This window comes from Muntiacus reevesi, chromosome 15 (genome assembly GCF_963930625.1).
Source record: "Muntiacus reevesi chromosome 15, mMunRee1.1, whole genome shotgun sequence".
NCBI lineage: Eukaryota > Metazoa > Chordata > Mammalia > Artiodactyla > Cervidae > Muntiacus > Muntiacus reevesi.
Window position 1 is genome coordinate 46,396,731 of NC_089263.1, and position 22,482 is coordinate 46,419,212.

General features: G+C 37.0%; 1 protein-coding gene and 1 pseudogene across 11 annotated transcripts in view; one reads left to right on the top strand and one right to left on the bottom strand.

Moving 5' to 3' along the window:
- Positions 1–22,482, top strand: part of MIA2 (MIA SH3 domain ER export factor 2) — an 88,640-nt gene that overhangs the window by 25,939 nt on the left and 40,219 nt on the right. For 4 of the 11 annotated variants that reach the window (XR_010659208.1, XM_065906983.1, XM_065906985.1 and 1 more), the window contains 8 exons: positions 7,847–7,975; positions 13,446–13,467; positions 13,555–13,643; positions 18,306–18,377; positions 19,844–19,870; positions 20,422–20,532; positions 21,178–21,249; positions 22,137–22,241. Coding sequence is in view for 10 of the 11 variants with exons in the window: in XM_065906983.1 (XP_065763055.1) it covers positions 7,847–7,975; positions 13,446–13,467; positions 13,555–13,643; positions 18,306–18,377; positions 19,844–19,870; positions 20,422–20,532; positions 21,178–21,249; positions 22,137–22,241 (627 nt within the window). In the remaining variant the exon portion in view is untranslated. Of the gene's footprint in view, positions 1–685; positions 809–898; positions 1,038–1,588; positions 1,852–7,846; positions 7,976–13,445; positions 13,468–13,554; positions 13,644–18,305; positions 18,378–19,843; positions 19,871–20,421; positions 20,533–21,177; positions 21,250–22,136; positions 22,242–22,482 lie in introns of those variants that run through there. The other 7 variants (XM_065906984.1, XM_065906986.1, XM_065906993.1 and 4 more) reach the window with 6 other exon arrangements.
- Positions 11,819–12,774, bottom strand: LOC136147305 (mortality factor 4-like protein 1 pseudogene; annotated as a pseudogene).

Sequence of the window (22,482 nt, forward strand, 5' to 3'; positions counted from 1 at the left end):
GAGCAAAGCGACTTTAAAAAAATGTTTTAGGTTGTAAATAAGTCCTGAAAGCTGAAAGTAATTCTGGAGTTCTCTGAAAATGTTCAGATTTACTGAAGAATTTTCATTCAGTAACACAATGTTTTGAGGCATACTTTGTTCTAAGATTTTTTAAAATTTTAAAGACAGTTTTAGTTTGGCTTCTGTTTGAATAAGCTATGCATATAGTTTAGTTTGAGTATATACTGTCCAACACATATGAAGGTTGTGTAATACCTTAAATATGGAGAATTATTAAGCAATTTCTGCTGTTTTTTGCTACCGATAGTTCCTGAAACTCCTTAGGCTGATGTGGCAAATAAGAGTTCCGAAAATCTAGGCGGCATTTTGGTTCCGAAAATCTTCCATCGTGAATTGGACCATTTTTGGATTCTTTATGGCACAATGCTTTTGTTGTTGCTGGAGCTCAACATTAGGGAAGTTTCCTAAGGAACTAACATATTGTTCAACTGCTGAGTTCTCTGAGGTGATTTGTTAAGGAAGACGTATCCGTTCCGTTCCTTTTCTTGTTGCTTCAACGAGGACTTCAGTTGGAAAATGCAGAGATGGGCTATAAAACCCATCTCTAAGAACAGATCCACCCCCGGGTATTTTATTCAACAGACCTAAATATAGGGTCCTAAATTTAGAGGGCAAGGTGCTACTTTTAGCTCCCGTTTTCAGAGAACACGCGCTCAGCCGAGGTTCACATGGGTTTGATTTGGCGTCTGGGTAACTAGGAGCTCATGGAGTTTAAGAGTTTTGCGCAGCAAGTGCCCAGGTAACTCAGGTAAAAGTGAGTAAGCCCCTGGAACCCTCCGCTGGGCACCGAAGGCCCGATCGATGTTCTCTTGCGTGGGAGAGGTTAAACTTTGCCCAGATCACAGCTGACCCAAGACGCCTTCCTGTCCAAAGTCCGGACACGGTTGGCAGGACGCAGAGGCCCGGGCCCCGCAAGCCATTTTGTGACTGGAATGAAGACGGCGGTCGGTTTCCCTGGGCCGGCGAGCTCCCCCGGGGTACGACGCCATCAAGGCTTCTGTGGGGTGCGGACAGCAGGCTCTTGAAGTGCTGCGAGATGAAAGCATTGGGGGCTGGGCTTGGCCAGGCGCCGGCAGTCGGGCAGAGGAGGCGCGTCGCGCTGACCCAGCCGGGCGACCCGAAGGGGCCTCCGGGAGAAGTCTAGCAGCCGCCAGCCCGGTGGTGGGGATTTCTGGGCCGTGGTCTTGACCTTCGGTGGGGATGTCTGGGGCCCGCGCTACAACTCAGGGCCGGAGGCCGAATCCTTCTCTCTCAGCCCTGAGCACCTCGATTTCCAAGGATGGGTAGCTTCTCTAGGTAGAGGGCCGGCCCCTTTAAGAGAGAAAGACAAGGACACGTCTACGAACCTCGCGCGAAGAAGGAAGGGAAATTAACAGAGTCCCCGCGACCCCGCCTACCCGCGGCCCGGCCGAAACCAAACCGCGGGGTAGGGCGGCAAGGCGAGTGTAGGTCGCAGACTCGCGCGGGCGGGTTTGAACCTTCCGATCTTCGGGACGCAAAGCGTAACTTGGGGTGGGTGGCGAAGCTCCCCGGGTGATCAGCATGGACGCTCGAGGCACGGCGGCGCCATTCATCTCCAGCACCCCCCTGTAGCCGGCTCCGCAGTGGTCTGCTCCGGTTGCCGGGTGCAGGTTTGGGTTCCGGACCGAACGCTGCGTGTTCTGTTCATTTGTTGTGGCTCGGCCAGGCCCTGGCTACGGCTCCGATTGCCAGAGCAGCCTTGGCGCTATGGAGGGGCCCGGGAGTGCCCCTCCGCCGTACCTGGGGCTGCTCCTGGCAAAGCTTCGCTGGGTGAGTCCAGGCGTGATCAGGGTTACTTGGCCCAGGGGTCGCGGGTGCCTCCCGGGGAAGGAAGCTGCAGACTTTGACTTTGGGGTCTGAGCCGCAGTGATCGGAGGTCCTGAAGCCAGTTCTCACCTGCCGGCGGGCTGCGGCCTGTGTCCAGGGCAGTAGCCAGGTTCCTAGGGTGTTTGGGCGGGTTCTGATGTGGTGTAGGGGGACCTGGAGATCCGGAAGGTGAAGAGAGCATTTGCTTATGCTTAGCAGGACTTTAGAAAAGTGAATTTCCTGATTTCTAAAATCAGTTAGCCTTTCGGTCATGTTATTTATTTTGATGACACGTGGTTTCCCCGACTGTGAGAAACTTGAGGACTGATCCTCTGAAATGAGTTCCTTTTAAGTACTGAAACTTCACGTTGCTTGAAAGGACATCTAAGCCTGGATAGGGAATTTGGATTCTATTTCTGCGGTTTCTTTTAAGAAAGAATGCTCTTTTGAGGTGCTTTACCATAAGTGAGATTGTTCGTTGCTTCTTTCTGTCTTGTTAATGTAAACGGTCGTGTTAACGTCAAGATCTGGAGATAATGAGCTCCCAGTGTTCACAATTTCTCTTTCGTTTTTTAAGATTCAGTTTATAATCAGGTTGCAGGGATTTTTCTCAGTAACTTTACAAGTGTCTTTGTTGACATGTTTAGGGGCATTTATGTCACCGTATTTTTTAAAAAAAATATTTGCATTAGAAATGTCAAAAGCGCCTTTAAATATTGGGGCAATTACAATTTTTGGTTTCTTATATCTAAATTAAAAAGTTCTATTGCCCTGGTATTCACTTACTCAACCACAGTGTGTCTAGTGTCTGTGTATGTATAGATGTAAACACAGATGATAGTTACATGGAGCGTCTAGATAGACTAAGACATGGGCTGGGCCACCGCTGTCATACTGTCAGTTACGGGGGAGGAGACAGAAACAGTACGAGGTAGAAATGGATAAAGTGCTTACTGAAGCATACATACAAAGTGCTGAGGAAGTTGAGGGGTGGGAGAGAGGACATTTTCTTGAGTGATTATGAAAGCCTCTGCAGACTGAGTGAATAGCCTAAGCGAGCAATGAAAACAGCATGGTGTGTCCAGCCGACTAGAAGCCGTGTTACTGGAGTGTAAAGCGGGCTCAGGGGGCAATATGCAGTGATACTTGTTGGAGACGTAAGTAGGTTCCAAGTGATGTAGGTGCTGGAGAGCCTTCAAAGTATTTCAGTGGTTAGGCTTTTGGCTTAAATAGATCTTCCTGCTAGGAGGGTGTAGGTCAGATGTAAGAACAACCCAACTAGGAGCACAGTGTACGGGAGAGGTGACAGACTTGTCACAGAGGGATAGAGAAGAGGGTGTGCTCATGCTCAGTCGTGTCCGACTCTTTGTGACCCCATAGACTATAACCTGCCAGGCTCTTCTGTCCATGGGATTTCCCAGGTTAAGAATAATGGAGTGGGTTGCCATTTCCTTCTCCAGAGGATCTTCCCGACCCAGGGACTGAATCTGCATCTCCTGCACTGGTAGGTGGTGGATTCTTTACCACTGAGCCACCTGGGAAGCAGAGAAGAGGGTACTGAATGGGAAATATTTAGTAGCGAAGTGCTGTAGTGGGTAGGAATTTATTGACTGGACACAAAGGATCAGAGAGAGAAAAATAATGTAGAATGACTCCCAGGTTTCTGGTTATGGCAGCTTTTTCATTCAAAGAGATAGTATATGTAGAAAGGGAAGGATTTGTGGGATGAGAGATAATTTCAGGTTGCACATATTTCCTTCTTCATGAAAAACAACAATAATCAAAACTTAATTTTTGTGGGACTGTCAGTGGAGAGAGACATGGAGAAGGGTAACCAAATTTTGGGTAAGTTGTTCTACTGTGTGAACAATATCTTCACCTGGATGATTTTTTTTTTTTTTTTTGCTAAATACACTATTCTCACAAAACTAGCCTGGGGCCTAGGATTGCACAGCACTGCTCTACTTAATTTTTTAGATAAAAAAATAATTTGTTGAGATAAAATCAGATAACATAAAATTTACCCATTTTTAATGCTGAATTCAGTGATTTTTTTTTGGCGTATGTTCACTGCATTGTGCAACCATCACCACAATTTTGGAATACTTTTATCATTCTAAAAAGAAACCCTATCCTTGTTAGTAATCAGTCCCAATTCTTGCCTCACTTCATTCCTTCAGTTCAGTTCAGTTTACTCATTTGTGTCCAACTCTTTGCAACTCAATGGACTGCAGCACGCCAGGCTTCCCTTCCATCACCACCTCCTGAAACTTGCTCAAACTCATGTCCATCAGGTCGGTGATGCCATCCAACCATCTCATCCTCTGTTGTCCCCTTCTCCTCTGGCCCTCAATCTTTCCCAGCATCAGGGTCTTTTCAAAAGAGTCAGCTCTTTGCATCAGGTGGCCAAAGTATTGGAGTTTCAGCTTCAACATCAGTCCCTCCAATGAACACCCAGGACTGATCTCCTTTAGGATGGACTGGTTGGATCTCCTTGCAGTCCAAGGGACTCTCAAGAGTCTTCTCCAACACCACAGTTCAAAAGCATCAATTCTTCTATGCTCAGCTTTCTTTATAGTCCAACTCTCACATCCATACATTACTGGAAAAACAATAGCTTTGACTAGACAGACCTTTGTTGACAAAATAAGGTCTCTGTTTTTTAGTATGTGGTCTAGGTTGGTCATAACTTTCCTTCCAAGGAGTAAGTGTCTTTTAATTTCATGGCTGCATTCACCATCTGCAGTGATTTTGGAACCCAAAAAAATAAAGTCTGACACTGTTTCCACTGTTTCCCCATCTATTTGCCATGAAGTGATGGGACCAGATGCCATGATCTTAGTTTTCTGAATGTTGAGCTTTAAGACAACTTTTCCATTCTTCTGTTTCACTTTTTTAGTTCTTCTTCGCTTTTTGCCAAAAGGGTGGTGTCATCTGCATATCTGAGGTTACTGATATTTCTCTCAACAATCTTGATTCCAGCTTGTGCTTCTTCCAGCCCAGCATTTCTCATGATATACTCTGCATATAAGTTAAATAAGCAGGGTGACAATATACAGCCTTGACGTACTCCTTTACCTATTTGGAACCAGTCTGTTGTTCCATGTCCAGTTAACTGTTGCTTCCTGACCTGCCTACAGGTTTCTCAAAAGGCAGGTCAGGTGGCCTGGTATTCCCATCTCTTTCAGAATTTTCCACAGTTTATTGTGATCCACACAGTCAAAGACTTTGGCATAGTCAATAAAGCAGAAATAGATATTTTTCTGGAACTCTCTTGCTTTTTCGATGATCCAGTGGATGTTGGCAATTTGATCTCTGGTTACTCTGCCTTTTCCAAAACCATCTTGAACATCTGGAAGTTCACGGTTCATGTATTGCTGAAGCCTAGCTTGGAGAATTTTGAGCATTACTTTACTAGCATGTGAGATGAGTGCAATTGTGTGGTAGTTTGAGCATTCTTTGGCATTGTATTTCTTTGGGATTGGAATGAACACTGACCTTTTCCAGTCCTGTGGCCACTGATGAGTCTTTCAAATTTGCTGACATACTGAGTGCAGCACTTTCACAGCATCATCTTTCAGGATTTGAAATAGCTCAACTGGACTTCCATCACCTCCACAAGCTTTGTTCGTAGTGATGCTTCCTAAGGCCCCCTTGACTTCACATTCCAGGATGTCTGGTTGTAGTTGAGTGTGAGTGATCACACCATCATGATTATCTGGTTAGTGAAGATCTTTTTTGTACAGTTCTTCTGTGTATTCTTGCCACCTCTTCCTAGTATCTTCTGCTTGTAGTTTTCTTTATGCATAGTAGTTTGTACCTCTTACCTGCCTCCCCTTATCTTGCCTTTTCCTGTCTCCCTCTCCCCACTAGTAACCACAGATTTGTTCTTTATAACCTTGAGTCACTTTCTGTTTTGTTGCATTCATTTGTTTTATTTCTTAGATCCCGCATATAGTGATAATTCCAGTGTCTGTCTTTCTTCGTCTCACTGATTTCGCTAAGCTAATACCTTCCAGATTTACTCATATTGCAAATAGCAAAATTGTATCTTTTTTATATATGACTAACATTCCATTGTGTGTGTGTGTGTATACACTACACCTTCTTTTTGAAGTTTTAAAAAATTTTATCTTGTATTGAGGTATAGCTGATTAACAGACAATATTATGAGAATTTCCAGGTGTACAGTGAGATAGGACGTGGCCATACATATACATGTATCTGTTTCTTCCCAGTATTGTGTATCCAAATACTTCTTTTTCTCAGAAACAGAAATAATTAAAAAAAATTATCATTAGTTGTATATAGTGATGTCATAGTTCTGTGAGCTGGTAATGGGTAATGTAGGGAAAGGCAGAGGTAAAGATCAGGGTAAAGGGTGTTTTTTTGTTTTTTGGAAAGGTATAAAATAAGGTTTATTTAATACAGCTTAATGAACTGTAGATAGCATATATGGATCAGAGTTATAAAAAAGATTTTAAAAAGGAGAGTAGATATTGAAGGGTGTTTTTCTAGATAGAAATGGCCTAAAAAGGAAAGATTTGCCAATAGAGGTTTTGGATTAAAGTCTGGAAAGTCTCAAACTTGATCAAACTTCAGATTGTTCTTAAAAAAAGGATATTTTTCTACTATTCCCCTACCTTTTACCTTTTTTTTTTACCCTGTTTATTTTCGACGGCCCTGGATCTTCATTTCTTTGTGATGGCTTTCTCTAGTTGCAGGGAGCAAGCGCTTAAGTGTGCACAGGTTTCTCACTGGACACCTCCCTTGTTGTGGAGGAGGACCTCTAGGTGCTCTGGCTCAGTAGTTATGGGACAATGAGGTTAGTTGCCCCGTGGCATGTAGAATCTTCCAGGACCAGGGATTGAACCCGTGACCCTGGCATTGGCAGACAGATTCCTAATCATTCAACCACTAGGGAAGTCCCCTCTTACCTTTTTATGTGATTGAATAATATGTGGGGCCTGGTAACAAAGAAAAAATAACCTCCTTGGATGACAGTGAAGACGAATTGACCCAGAGAAAGGTAAAATACAGAAGGAGCTACAAAAGCCTTCCGCTGTTTTGCGCTGAAGTCTTGCTAGGGAAAGAAGTAATGTGGAAAGGCCATGGTTACAGTATCATGGTCTTTGGAAGAGGAATAATAGAAACAGTTACCTCTATTGGGCACCTGTCCTCCGTGTTCAAACAGCATTATTCCCATTACAGATCAAGAAGGGATGGTAGAGGGATTTCATCATTCAGATGAAACCTAAAGCCAAGATTTCATCAGTAGTTTTTAAACTTTAATAAACCAGCAGATCTTTTTTTTACCCCCTAGGTAAATCTTATATGGAAGCCAATATACACTATGGAAAAAACCTAAAGTGATTGAATCAGGATAAGAGTATCTGATTCAGCTTCTTTGGCCTTCTCTCCTCTTACTCTCACTTTCAGGCATCTCTGTAGAACTCTGGTTTAAAAATCATTACATTTCACCCTACTGTTTTCCTTCATCACTTGGTGATAGTGGTTAATAACAGGTCATTTTATAAAACAGGTTTTAGTAGTGTTTACATGTAAACTTGTACTTATGTTTATGTCTTAGTCTGACAGGGCTGCTATAACAAAAATGCTGTAGACTGAGTGACTTAACAAACATTTTCATCATAGTTCTAGGGGCTGGGAAAGTGAAAGAAAGAAAGTGAAGTCGCTCAGTCGTCACCGACTCTTTGTGACCCCGTGGACTGTAGCCTACCAGGCTCCTCCCTCCATGGGATTTTCCAGGCAAGAGTACTGGAGTGGGTTGCGATTTCCTTCTCCAGGGGACCTTCCCAACTCAGGGATCGAACTGGGGTCTCCCACATTCCAGGCAGACGCTTTAACCTCTGAGCCAGGAGCACCATGATAAAGGTGCTGCAGATCTGGTGTGTGGTGATCAAAACTTTTTAACAAGTTAATTTTCTTTGTCTTGAAGGCTGTGGCAGCATTGCCTGAAGATATGAGACAATCCAACTTGTATGGTTTTCCATGGGAGTTGGTGATATGTGCAACTATTGTTGGATTTTTTGCTGTTCTCTTGTTTTTGTGGAGAAGTTTTCGGTCGGTAAGTAACCAATGCTAGGTATACTAAGAGAATGTTCATTCAGTCTTCACGTTGAATAGGTAATATGAGAAACGTATCTTTTGTTTTAAGGAAACAGGTTATCGTTTTGTGGGCTACTCATGTTAATGTGTAGAAACTGAATATAGATTTTAAGAAATTTTTTTTTTTCTTTCATTTTTTGGCCACACCATGCAGCTTGCAGGATCTTAGTTCCCTGACCAGGGATAGAACCTATGCCCCACTGCAGTGGAAGCATGGAGTCTTAACCACTGGACTGCCAGGGAAATCTCTAGAGGAATTTTTTAAAGTGCTGAAATTAAAAAAAATTTCTTTACACGAATATTCCATACTAACACTAAAACCCTGCCTTTATTTTTTATTTATTATTTGGGTGGTGTTTGTTTTTAATAGTCTACTAAACATCTGTGAATATATGACCCACCTGGAATCAAAGACATTGACCATCACTTATATTTAGATGCTCCTCCTCATTTCATCCCCCTGCCTCCCTGAAGTAGAGGTAATCCTGTTCAAGATCCTGTGTTGATATTCCAGTGGCTCAAAAAAAATTAATTTTTGTCATATGTATTAAATACATATATCCTTCAGAAGTATAGTAATTTTGCTTAGTTGCATGCCAAATATCATGTTTTGGAACTTGTTTACTCCATCCTATATTGCTAAGATTCATCCATATTTTTGGCTCATTTTGATTGTTTTAATATTACATCATGAGAATATATTACAGTTAATTTATATTTTTTATGGTCTTGGGCCTTTGAGTTTCCAGGTTTTTTCTATTACAAATCATGCTGCTGTGTAAATTCTTATACTTGTCTCCTGTTGTGTGTTTGTAAGTTTCTCTTGGGAATATATTGGGTCTGAGATTTACTTGGTTTAGTGCATGCTGGAGGTTCTACTTTTAAAAGGTAATGCTAGATTCTTTTCCAGTTGTCTGTACCAGTTTATACTCCCAACAGCAATATATAAGAGGTCCTAGAGATCCATTTGATCTCTGTCCTCTCCAATAGTTATTATTGTTGAAATTCTTTATTTTTGCCACTTGAACGACATCTTACAATGGTTCTGATATACTCTTTGATCACTAAGGAGATTAAAAACTTAATTTACTGGCCATATGTATTTGTTATTCAGGGAAATATTTTATTTATGTCTTATGCCCCTTTTTCTTTTGAGTAGTTCTTTTCTTTTTTATTTGTAGGAATTTCTTATGTTTTCTTTAAAATTTTTTTTTAATTGGAGTTTGATTGCCTTACACTGTTGTGTTGGTTTCTGCTGTATATCAAGGTGAATCAGCTCTAAGTATACATATGTCTCCTCCCTCTTGAGCCCTCCTCCCATCCCCTCCTTATGTAATCTTGATGATATCCTTGTTGATTATGTCTATTACAGATGTCCCAGTATGAAACATCTTTTCATTGTCTTTAAGATGTTTTCTGATGAGTAGAATTTCTTAATTAAAATAATTTCCATTTAGCACAGAAGTGCTTGATTCATTTTGAGTTAATTTGCTGGTTGGTGTAGGGTAGCAAGTCTGTAATTCCCCATCCTCCTCACCCTACCCCCCAAATAACCTTTTTCCCAGCTTTGGTTATTGAATAGTCTTTCCTTTTCCCATTTGTCTGCCATGCTACGCATGAGAGTGCCACGTGGACTTGGACCTTTTCTGTGCTCTTTTTTCTATTCCACTGAGTATTATTGAAAACAAATACATATGTATCATTCCATATTCATCCATTATTAGGTCAGTCTTGCTAACTGACTAATTTGTAGTGTTCATGTATCACATATTTTTGCTCTTTTTTGTTGTTTCCTTCATCTATTAAGAATAGACAAGTTGACTGAATTCCACTGTCATGATGGATTTATCAGTTACTTTCTATAGTTTTTTCAATTCTTTATTTACATATTTTGAGAATATTGTGTTAGGTGGATATATGTTTAGAATTGCTATATCTCTTCTTGGTGGGTTAACTGTTTAACCAATATTTAGTGACCCTCTATAACTCTACTGATGCTTTTGTCTTATTCTGATGTTAATACAGCTAGACCAGTTTTCTTTTTGGTAATATTTATTGTGTCTTTTTTCCATCCTTATGTTTTCCAGTCTTTCTGTGGTCTTTTACTTAATGTACATACTCTATGAATTTCTCTTTTTATTTTATTGGAGCATAGTTGATTTACAGTGTTGTGTTAGTTTCAGGCATACAGCAAAGTGATTCAGTTCTGTATGAACTTTTTTTATATTTAATCCGAAAATCTCTGTGTTTTCACTGAGTTTACTGTATCTACATATACTATGATTATTGATTACCGATGTATTTGGACCACTTTCTCCTAGCATACTTTATTAATTTGTTCCACTTTTTATATATTTCTTTTCAGTTCTTTCTACATTCGTAAAGTAGATTTTCCTAGTGAAAAGACAAGAACCTTATTTAGTGTACTCTCACATCCCTTGGTCTCTTTCACTTTCCAAACTACTTTCATATTGGTGTAATCTAGAATTTTAGTTCTAAAAATATTTCTCTTTTCTTTTTTACGTTCTTCTCCACCCCTTCTCCATCCCTGAAGAGAACAATAAATATTACCAAGATATTTGATCACCAATAATTGACATATCTCTTGTAGGGTCTTCTGGATTTAATTCTTCTCATATTTGGATACTTCTTTCTATATTGTGTTTAATATTGGTCTTTGTATGGCAAATCTTTTGTATGCTTGAGGATGTTTGAATTAAGTCCTTACGCTGGAACAGCAGTTTGTCTGATTTAAGCATTCTGGGTCTAAAGTTTCATCCTGCTAATATTTTAAAATCCTTTACTTCCTTGTCTTTTTATATCTAGTGTTACTTATTGAAAGGTCTCTTGTCAGTTTGGTTCTTATTCATTTGTAAGTGATCTGTTCTCTGTAGAGGCTTTTAATTTGATATCCTTATTTCAATATATTTTGTTTAGGCTTGATTGTTTTCTTATTTCTTCTTTGAATTATCTTAAATATTTAAATATGAAATCTTTTATATTTTTTAATTCTGAGAAGTTTTTTCTGTATTTTACTTTTTTTTTTCCTCTTTGGGACTGTTGCTGTTTAAGATGTTGGCTTTTCTCACTTCCCTATCTCTTTAATGATTTTTTTTCATTTTTTTTTAATGGTTTACTGTTATTTTTTTTTTTAATTTAAAGAAAAAATTTATTGAAGATCTGAAAAACAATTTCTAAAAGATTACCTTTTCCAGAAAACTGTAGTTATACAATGCATTGTGTCTGTCATGTTAAAATGTGCATTAGACACAAATACAAAACCCATGAAACAAGCCACCTTTCTTCAGCAATCTGAGCAAAGATAAAATGCCTAAGGAACAACTTGGATGGATGACTCACAAAGGATGGGCTCTTTACTTTAAGCACCATAAAAAACAGGGGAGCACAAATAGATGAATGTCTTCAGTTATATACACTGAGTTGGTCCTTTGGCACTAGGAATCAGAGCATTCTGTCATATGGCATTAACACATATTATAAAAGTGCGTGTGTCAAAGGAATAGAAACCACCAGTATTCAAAAGCAGCTTTGTCAACTAAGCAATTAAACACTCTACAGTATGTCTCTCTGTTGTCCATCACTGTATACTCTGGCAGCAACTTTGAAATGAAAAAAAGGAAAGAAAAAAGGAGCTGTTTTATTTTCTCTGTTAAAATCAAGCAGAAAACAAACATCAATTTTGTTATACACGAACATTTCCAAAGTACATTTTTTGTATAAGAGAAGGACTAAGAAACAAAAAGCTGTTTATAGAGATCAAATGTGGGTGGGTGCACACACCTCACATGGCTTTCCGATGATACTCAGAGGGAGCCACTTCATAATTGCTGGCACTGAACAAAATTGCAGAGTTCTTTGCCAGGTATTTTAGGAAATCGTGAAGATTATTCAGTAATAAAGCAAAGCTCTTGTTATCCAGAGGTGTATAGGCCAACATTGCTCCAATTCTTACAAAACAGTCTCAGGAGATATGGTGGCCCGTACAGCTGGGACGTGGGTGCATCAGGGCGGTCTGCAAGGATCTCAGCGTACTGCGGCCTCTCAAATTTGTAGAGCAGTTGAGTGCCCAGCACCACACTGAAGTACTCCTGTATCCCAGCCCCAACCTCATTGACTGCATACTCTATATTATCTGTGTTTCCTCAAGATTTCTTGTAATTTGCATAATCCTCTAGAATGGAATACACATTCTTCTTGGCAGGAAGATAGAAGAGCTGTTTTTGCTATGTAATTAAGTCCCAGTCATCAACAAGCCATGGTTTCAGTTCTTCAGGAATCTTTAACTTCAACTCTGCTCATGAATGTTGCCTCATTTTCAACAGTAGGATCTACTCGAGCCCTTTTCTTGCAAGGAGACTGAGGGGTCTCACTGGTGCTGCCACCATCTCCGTTTCCAGGTGTCTTTGTTCTTTTTTATTTCACTGGAGTGTTTCTCTGCTGCAGCCCAGCAGTCTTCTTTCCAGGGGCAGCCCCTCGCATCTTCCCCTCTGCATACTGCTTCTGATTGGCTTTTTGAAGTTCTCGTCGTTTCTGCAGATTGACATCCACGTACTTGAGTACCCTGCTTTCTGGAACCCACTCATCCCAATTTTTTTTCCAACCACTGTAATGTAGAAAGTCTTGCTTATCCTTTATGGCAACTTTTACACACTTTGCTTCAGAAAGAAGAGGCCCATGGAAGCACAGCACCCTCTCACCCTGCTGGAATTTAGGCTTCGGGTCCTGCTTCGGCACCATTTGTAAGAGATTCGCCGCTGCCGCCTCCTCCTCCTGTTACTTTTTGAGATAGTTTCTGAATCTGTTTCAGTTCACTAGTTGTTCCTCATCTAACTAATTATACTGTACCTTGACTTTTAAATCTTGTTTCATTTAATTTTATTCCTGTATATCTTCTGTAGATTATCTAAGTCCCCATTGTTTTTTAGTCCTAAGCCTGACCCACTTACAAATTGAAATTTTTCCTTCATTGTTTGAAAGAGAGGTTAAAGAAGAAAAAAGTTTTTTTTTACTTTAAAGTCAGCAGATCCATGGCCCCATGGTAACAATTTTCAAATTTTGTTATTTTAGATATTAGTACTAGAGGAGATGATAGTAGGGGCTTCTTTAAGTAGTTTGTTTTGGGGTCAAATATGTTTGAGGAGCAGTGGGCTAAATGAAATGAAATGGGTATCTTTAAGCTAGAGTTATTTCATAGCCTTTATTATGCTAATAAATAATGTGTATCTTCAATGGGGGGACTTTAATATGCAGTGTTATTTTCTCAATGGAAATAGACCACTTTTTAGCTAGCTTACATTTATACTAAAGGTAATAAGAAACACTTTAAGTTGTCAGTAGCAGTTAAATAAGTAATATTTGCCTGAATGTATGTTTGTTTTAATGTAATTTTTGTTAAAAATTTGTTTCAGATTAGAAGCCGGCTTTATGTGGGTAAGTTCTTTTTTCTATTTTAGATCACATCTTTGTTGTTTGTAATTGAATAAACTTAAAAACATGATAACATTAACTCTTTTTTAGGGAGAGAGAAAAAGCTTGCTGTAGAACTTTCTACACTAATTGAAGAAAAATGTAAACTGCTTGAAAAATTTAGCGTTGTTCAAAAGGAGGTAAGACATTTTTGAAAATGTTGACATTCATTGTTAGGATCCTCTAGGATCCTTACTTCTCAGAGCAGGTATTTCTGTATAAGTTTAGGATTATTAATGCTTTGTTTGCAAAGTATGAGAGTTCACTTGCTTTCATATTACCAATCTAAATTGTAACCATTGTGGTTGGTGCATAGAGATGTCTCATTGTGATTTCAGTTTTTGTTTCCCTGACCAATGAGGTTGAGCACCCTTTGATGTTTTATTGGCCATTTGGATATAACCTTTTTGTTTCATGTTGCCTAGTTAATTTTTTTCACATTTTTAAAATGTGAAGAAGTATGGTTATCTTTTGCCTTTTGATATATAGATTTTTCCTGTATTTTGGATACAAGTCCTTTGTCAGATACATGTATTGCAAATATCTTCTTCTACTCTGTGGTTTGCCTTTATATTTCAAGTGGTATCTTGGTAAGCAGAAGTTCTTATTTGTACCAGTCTAATTTGTCAGTCTTTTCTTTATGATGACTGCTGTCTGTTTCCTACTTAAATTTTTTTTTGTCTACTCAAGAACATGAAGATGTTCATCTGTGTTATCTTTTAGAAACTTTTAACTTTTTTACTTTTCTTATTTAGTCTTTTTATTAGTTTGATGGGACTGTCATAACACAATACCACAGACTGGATGACTTACGTAGAAATTACATTTTTCATGGTTTTGGAGGTTGGAAGTCCAGGATCAAGGTGATAACTGGTTTGGTTTGTTCTGAGGCCTGTCACTTTGACATAACCGGTCAACCTCTTAGTCAAATCATCTTTTCTCTGTGCAGGTGCGTGTTTCGGACGTTTCTCTGTGTCCAAATTTCCTTCTCTTGTAAGGGTACCAGTCAGATTGGATTAGAGCCTATTTTAATCCAAGGGGCTCATCTTAACTTAATGTCCTTTAAGAGGCCTGTCTCCAAATACAGTCACATTTTGAGGTATTGGAGCTTCAACAAACAAATATTGAGGGGAAACTCAGTTCAGCCTCAAATTAATCAGTCTTTAATCCATCTAGAATTGACTCTGTGATGTGTGATTTGGTGGTTAGTATTTCACATTTTTCATATGGCTGTTGAATTTACCAGTACCATTTATTAAAAGGCCATCTTTTCCCTTTGTTATATAGTGTTGTTGTTAAGCCTTGTTAAATCTTGTGACTGTGTATATCTGAGTCTGTTTCTATAATATTTTCTGTTCTGTTGGTATATTATATATATATATATATACACATATATATATATATATATATATATACACACACACACACACATATATATGTATATATTTTTGCACCAGTACCATGCTTTTTAAAATCTATCTAGCACGTCTTGGCATCTGACGGTGTAAATCTCCAGACTTGTTTTTCACGATTTTGTCTTTTCATATAAATTTTCAATCACTTCATCAGTTTACACATGCACATAGCCTGCTAGGAATTTGGGATTACATTGAATATATACATTAACTTGGAGAGAATTTACATTTTTACAATGTTGAGTATCTGTCGATGGACCATGATATATCCCTCTAGTTATGTTTTTTTTAAATTCTCAGTATTGTTTATACACTCTTGTGTTGAGGTCTTGCACATCTTTTCTTAGATTTATTCCCTGGTATCTGAGGATTTTGAAACTATTATAGTATTTTTTTTAACAGCTCTGTTGGGATATAATTCACATACTGTACTGTTCACCCATTTAAGTTATACAAATGATTCTTTGTATAATTAGTATGTTTTAGTATACTTTTAGTATTCTTAAGTATATTTAGTATACTTTTGGTATATTTACCACAAAATGTTTTTGAACATACTTTTTACACCTTAAAGGAGCCCTGCACCTCTTAGCCGTCACCCTTCACCCAATCTCCCCTATTCCCAAGCCCTAGACAGCTTACCTACTTTCTGTTTCTATAAACTTGCCTACTCTGGATTCCATTTCACATAAATGGAATGATATAACATGTGCTTCATTGTGACTAGCTTTTTAAACCTAGCTTAATGTTTTTAAGACTCATCCATGCTGTAGCAAATACCAATACTATATATATATATATATTTTTTGCCAAATAATATTCCTTACTACAACTGACATATTCATTTTTCAATTGATGATCATTTGGGTTATTGTACTTTTTGGCTGTTATAAATGATTCTGCTGTGGACATTCTTGTACAAATTTTCGTGTGAATATATGGTTTAAGTTATTTTGGGTATATACCTAGGAGTAGAATTGTTGGATCTATATTTAACTTTTTTAAGAACTGCCATATTGTGTTTCACAGTGGCTGTGCCAGTTTATATTTCCACATTTTCTCCACATCTTTTCCAACACTTGTTATTATGTCTTTTTGGTTATAGCCATCCTAATGGATGTGAAGTGTTGGCTCAATGAGGTTTTTGTTTTTTTAAATTTTATAGTTGATTTATAGTGTTGTTCAGTGAGGTTTTAATGTACATTTCCCTCATAGCTAGTGATTTGAACACTAGCTATGTGTTTTTTTTTTTATGGAGTTTTCTTTTTTTAATCAGTCTAAAAAATCTTTTTATTTAATTAGACTATTTAGTTTATTTGCATTTAATATAATTTCTAATTTATTAGGGGTCAAATCTACCATCTTAACTATTTTCTATTTGACCCATCTGTTCCACATGCCTTTTTCTCTTCTGTTTTTTTACTTTTGGGTTGAAAAGTTTTTTTACTAATTCAATATTTTCTACATCAGTGGGTTTGTTAGTTATGGATTTTTTTTTAATGGTTACCTTCAAGATTATAGCATATATTTTTAATTTATTGAGTTCTAATATAAATTTGTGCTATTATAATACTGCTTAATTGATAGTACAAAGATCTTAGAATGCTTTAATTTCACTTGCCCCCTTTCATGTATATGCCATTGCATTATATTTTGCCTTTATATTTATATAAACCCCCAAATAATTTTATTATTTTTTGACAGTCAAGATTCATTTGGATTAATCCACACATTTATTCTTTCCATTACTCTTCATTCTTCCTTTCCTTTCCAGCTTCCATCTGGGGTGATTTTTCTAAAGAATAGAAGGAGCTCCTGTTCTTTTTTTTCTATAATATACTGTCGATAACTCTTAGTTTTTGTCTGATCATGTCTTTATTTCTCTGTTTTGTATAATGTTCTTTATAGAAGTCTGAGTTGGGAGTTATTTTCTTTAAGCACTTTGGGGACACCTCATTTTACTACTTTTTTCTTGGCATGTTGTTTGTGGGTCAAAGTCAGCTCTAAGTTTTATTGAAATTTGGTGTTATGTCTTTTTTTGTATTATTTTTCTCTTTCAATTTAAAAACTTGAAGTATAGTTTTCAGTAGTTAAATAGACATTCCTAAATACGCAGTTCTGTGAATTTTCACAGGTGTATTCACCCAGGAATCTACCACCCTCATTAATACATAAAACATTTCTATCACCCCTGTAATTCCCTTGTCCTCATTTTCATTCAGTCCCATACCCCTGCCAGCAACCACTGTTTATATTTTTATCTCCATAAATTAGTTTTTGTCTATTTTAGAGTTTCTGTAAATGAAATCATACTTTTTTGTGTCTGGCTTTTTTTCAGGTAGCATTGTATTTTTGAGATTCACTATGTTGTTGCATATAGTAGTTTTTTTTCTTTTACCTTGAAAGTAAATTTGCTTTATATCAACATACCACTTTTTCTTTTATCCATTTACCTCTTAATGTGGTTATTTCCATCTTTGGCTATTATGAATAAAGTTGCTATGATCATTCTACCTTTTTTTGTGTGTGGGTATATATTTTTATTTTTCTTTTGTAAGTATCTCAGAATTAATGGATCATATGGCAGGAAGTGTATAACTTTATAAGAAACTATGTGCCTATTTTTATGATTTTCTTTTTATCTTTGATTTTCAGCAGTGTTATTAGTTGTGTGGATGTGGTATCTTCTGTTATTCATCCCTGGGCTTCATGATGTTCCAGAATCTGTGGCTTAATGTCTTATTTGTTTTGTAATTCTCTTGATCATAACCTTTTCAAATATTGTTTTTGCTCTTTTTTTCTTCTCTTGCTAGGATTCCAAATACTTGTATTTTAGCCTTTTACTCTATCCCACATATCTGTTATGTTCTCTGGATTTCTTATCTTTTTGTTCACACTTCAGTCTGGATATTTTCTTCTGCTCTAGCTTCCATTTTACTAATTGTGTTCACCTATGCCTAATCACCTTTTAAACCTTCTTAATTTCATCTATTGCCTTTTTCGGTTCTAAAGGTTGTGTGGCTCTTTTTGTAGTTCTTTTTCTTTGGCTCAATGATTGTCTTTTAGTTCCTCTTATATATTAAGCTTACTTATTTTGTTGTCTGAAGGAGAACTCTGTTACCTGAACCCTCTAAGATTGTTTTTTTCTCTTATTCATTTTTTCTCTTGATTCCCACTCAGATCTTATTTTCTTGAATGCCAGATTTTTCCATGTTGAGTATCAGTAATAGTATAATAAAAATTATTGTGGTAAATTTGAAGCTGTGGATGATGCTGTCTTTCTGCAGTGCGGGTCTTAACTGTTGCTTCTCATAGAATTGGTGGGTCAGAGGGCAGGTTTGGAATAAAATTTATAGTACTTTAACTTATAGTGTTGCTTTTTTTCAGTATGAAGGCTTAGAGTCATCTTTAAAGGATGCCAACTTTGAAAAGGAGTCAACAGAAGCACAAAGTTTGGAGGTAAGAACAAATAGATACTTACAAAAGTTAAAAGAAAGGTTCTTACTAAATGACAAACTTTAAAAGTCATGTATCTTCTCAAAACTCACATTTCATGGATATTAAAACTTAAAAAAATTTAAGTTAAATATAGGAAATAGAAAGTTAGTAAGTAGCATAAGGTATTTTAAAATTTTGAGCCTTTGTTGATGACTTGTTTTGAGTGGAGTACATTCAGTTCATTGTCATCTAGAGTTGTATAGACGCTCTTAATTCTTCATTCCTGGGAAATGCATTAGGGTAATCATTCCTTTTTTGGCTCAATTTGCTTCAGGACGGAAAAATAGAATTCATTTTCATAAATTTAGGAGTAATTTGAAATAGTAAATTATGTAAGTTGAGGCAGTTCTTGCCTTTACCTCATCAGAGGGTTAGGAGCTGACTAGAATGTTACAGACAGTGATGTGCTGGTATCTAAAAAGTAGGAGCCTTTATTTGTAACACCTGCTGAGTTCTGTTGTGTATATACTCCTACTATGACCAATTTCAAGGTACCAAATGATGCCACAGAATGTAGAGTTTGGAAGAAATGCAGAGTTGGCGTTCCTGAGCCAGGTTTGATTTTGGCTAATAGTAAGGAAGGAAAATGTCAAGGTATGACAGATAAGGGTTTGTAATAGGAGTGTCCTGCTACTGTTTAGAGATGGAAGTGTTGTAAAAAGCATACTAATGTTAAAGTAGAAAATGATGGACTTTGTACCTTTGGTATATATGTTCAGTTTAGCTTCGCAATTCTCCGTCACTGATGTTTATAATCATCGAAGCATATGGATCAGAATTTCCTAGTAGCGTCCAAAGGAAATCATAAATTGAATTCCAAGTAAAATTGAATTCTTAACCTTTTCTTTCTTCATTTTACCAATTAATATTCTCAAGAACTTGTTGAAATTATTATATTTTATTTGTTGACCCTCTGTTTTAACTAGTGTTCTGATAGTAACTTATTAGATTGAATAAAATAGAATTTCACACGGAATTTAGCATGCTGACAAAAGAACAAAAACTGAAGCGCAAATATATTTCCTTAAGCTTTGCAGTGTTGTGGATAAAATAAAGCACACCAATTTATTCTTAGGCATTGAATTTTTACTTTAAAATGAATATTTTAGAAGTTTTTCTCTAATTGTAGTAATTTTTTGAAATATACAGTGTTTATTTTCAAGATTGGTAAGCATAGTTGAATATAAACTATAATGTGGTATAGTTACAAAAAATTGCGGTTTGAATCTGTAGATAAAATCCAAATATCAGGGTAATTTTGATTCAAGTCAGAGAACTCGTATCATCAGATAGTCAAATCTGGGGAAATATATGCATATATATAAATATGCTTTTTAACCAGTATGATATAGTATGTACTTATTCTAGTTTTATTTTGGCTTGCATTAAGTTCTTTGATTCTTTTGGTTTATTTTTCTTTTAACAAGTTTGTTGAAGAATCACAAATATCAGAGGTATGTTTATTACAGTATTTAAATTCCAACTGGATAATCCAATAACTAATCATTTTAAATTAAAAAGGCCACAGAAAATAAGTCTTAATTCAGTGTAGAATATTATCTTGATTGTCTTTTGAGTTTATTTTTGATTTTATGTATTATATGAAATTGGGTTTTTTCTCATTGCTTCTTTTATAATGCTTTAGAGCAGAAGTTGGCAAACTAGGCTCTGAGCTCTCCACCTGTTATTGTAAATAAAATTTTATTGAGACACAGCCATGCTCATTCATTTATGTATTGCTTTTGCTTTCTTGCTACACATGTATATGACTTTAGCTGGGACAGAAACTGCATGGCTTTCAAGCCTAAAATATTTGCTATCACTTTATAGAAAAAGTTTGCTAACACCTGCTAGTATTGCTGTTATTTCAGTGTTATAAAAATGAACGAATATTTGAACTAGACTTTTTATTTAACTTACAGTGTGTATATTTGATTACATTCATCTGATTTATCTTGACCAAATATTCCCATGACTGTCTTATAAAGTTTTATTCCTCTTTCAGGCATTCTGTGAAAAATTGAACGGATTCAAATCTGAACTTGAGGATGAAATACTCATTCTAGAAAAAGAGTTAAAAGAAGAGAAATCTAAACATTCGAAGCAAGATGAGTTGGTAGGTCTTTTGTGTTTGAGGAGACTATAGGAAAAAGAAAGTTACTGAGTTAAAGAAAAGTTATATGATCTCGGTTAAAGTATTACATGCACTGTAAAAAAAAAAGTCCAAAGAATAGAGAAGGCTATAAAGTGGAGAATAAAATTTTCTGGGTCCTCTAGCTCTTTTCATTTGTTAGAGGTTAGCATTACTATGTTACATTTCTTGCGTATTCTTATAGAAATTTTCTGTTTGCACTATGGAATAGCTCACATAAATCATTTAAGTTGAATAATCACATACATAGTAGTTTTGTTTTTTATTAGTCAGAAAGTGTTTTAGGAAGTTAAACTTTCCTTTATTTGTCTTTATATTAAAATCTGTCTTAAGGATGATCTTAATGTGTGAGATTATTTAGTAAGATATAATGCTAGTAGCCTTCTTATATATAACTTAAATGTTAAGAAATATTAAAGATGAGTTGAAATATTGTTGTTATATAACTTTCATATAAAATCCCTTTAAGCATATAGCTGTTAAGTTTTCTTAATTTGAATCCTCCCTTTTGGAGCAAAAGTGTTAGGTTAATAATATACTTGATAGAAATAGCATCTTGAAAATTGGACAAGTTCAGTAAATACTTGTTGATTGATACTGCTTTTTTAGATGTCGGACATTTCAAAAAGGATCCAGTCCCTAGAGGATGAATCCAAGTCCCTCAAATCACAAGTAGCTGAAGTAAGTTGAATTATTTTAATAGATCTATTGCTTTAAAGATCATTTACATTTTGCTATTACTTTTATGATTAAAGAATTAAATATTAGAATTTAGATAGTTTTTAAAACATCTTATTTATTTGTGGCTGTGTTGTGTCTTTGTTGCCGTGCGGGCTTTTTCTCTAGTTGGGGGCAGTGGGGGCTGACTCTAGAAGCTATGCACAGGCCTGTCAGTGCAGTGACTTCTCTCGCTACTGAGCACAGGCTCTAGGTGTGCGAGGCTCAGTGCTTGTGGCGCGTGGGCTCAGTAGTTGTGGCTCTTGGGCTCTAGAGTACAGGCTCAGTAGTTGTAGCAAACAGGCTTAGTTGGTCCTTGGTATGTGGAATTTTCCTGGATCAGGGATTGAACCTGTGTCTTTTGCATTGGCAGGCAGTTTCTTTACCGCTGAGCTGCCAGGGAGGCCCTAGATACAGTTGTAAAATACACAGTATCTGAGGAGAGTTCATTTTTTTTCATTGAGTAGTATTTATTGAGCCATAGCCGTATGTACTGTTCACTGCTGAAGGTGATTGGCACTTACTAGACAAAATGGACAGAAAGGCTCTTGTGGATTTTAAGTTCTAGTAAGAGAGACAATAGAAAGTTAATGAAATTTGCCAGGTAGTACATAGAAGGTTACGAGAGGTTAAATCATTTGTCCAGAGTCCTGTGGCAAGTTAGTGGCAGAGCAACTAGACCTTGAGGGACTAGACTGTGAGTTTAAGTCAGCCTTTTTTCTGCTATAGCATGCTGCCTCTCCTATTAATATTGGCATATTTTAAATTTTAATCCCATGTTTCAAGGAGTGTGTATAAAAAAGGGCTATCAAACCAATTCTTGTAATCTCACTATGTTGTATTTTACTTAGGCCAAAACAACCTTCAAAATATTTCAGATGAATGAAGAACGACTTAAGATAGCTATAAAAGATGCTCTGAGTGAAAATTCTCAACTTCAGGAAAGCCAGAAACAGGTTTGTACTGAAAAGGGACTCCTCGACTTGTGAGTATATGGTTATAAATGTTCCAGGCATACTCATGACTGACTCATGCTGGGGGCAAAAGTAGGCTATTTCTGGAGACCACAGGAGCAGGGCAATTTCTATGTATCCTATGGTGTCTCTTTTGTATAGCATACAAAGGTCTATATTCCTGGAACCGTGTTCCCCCAGGAGTGAAAGTAAGCCTGGACACTCACCATTTTGATAATAATAG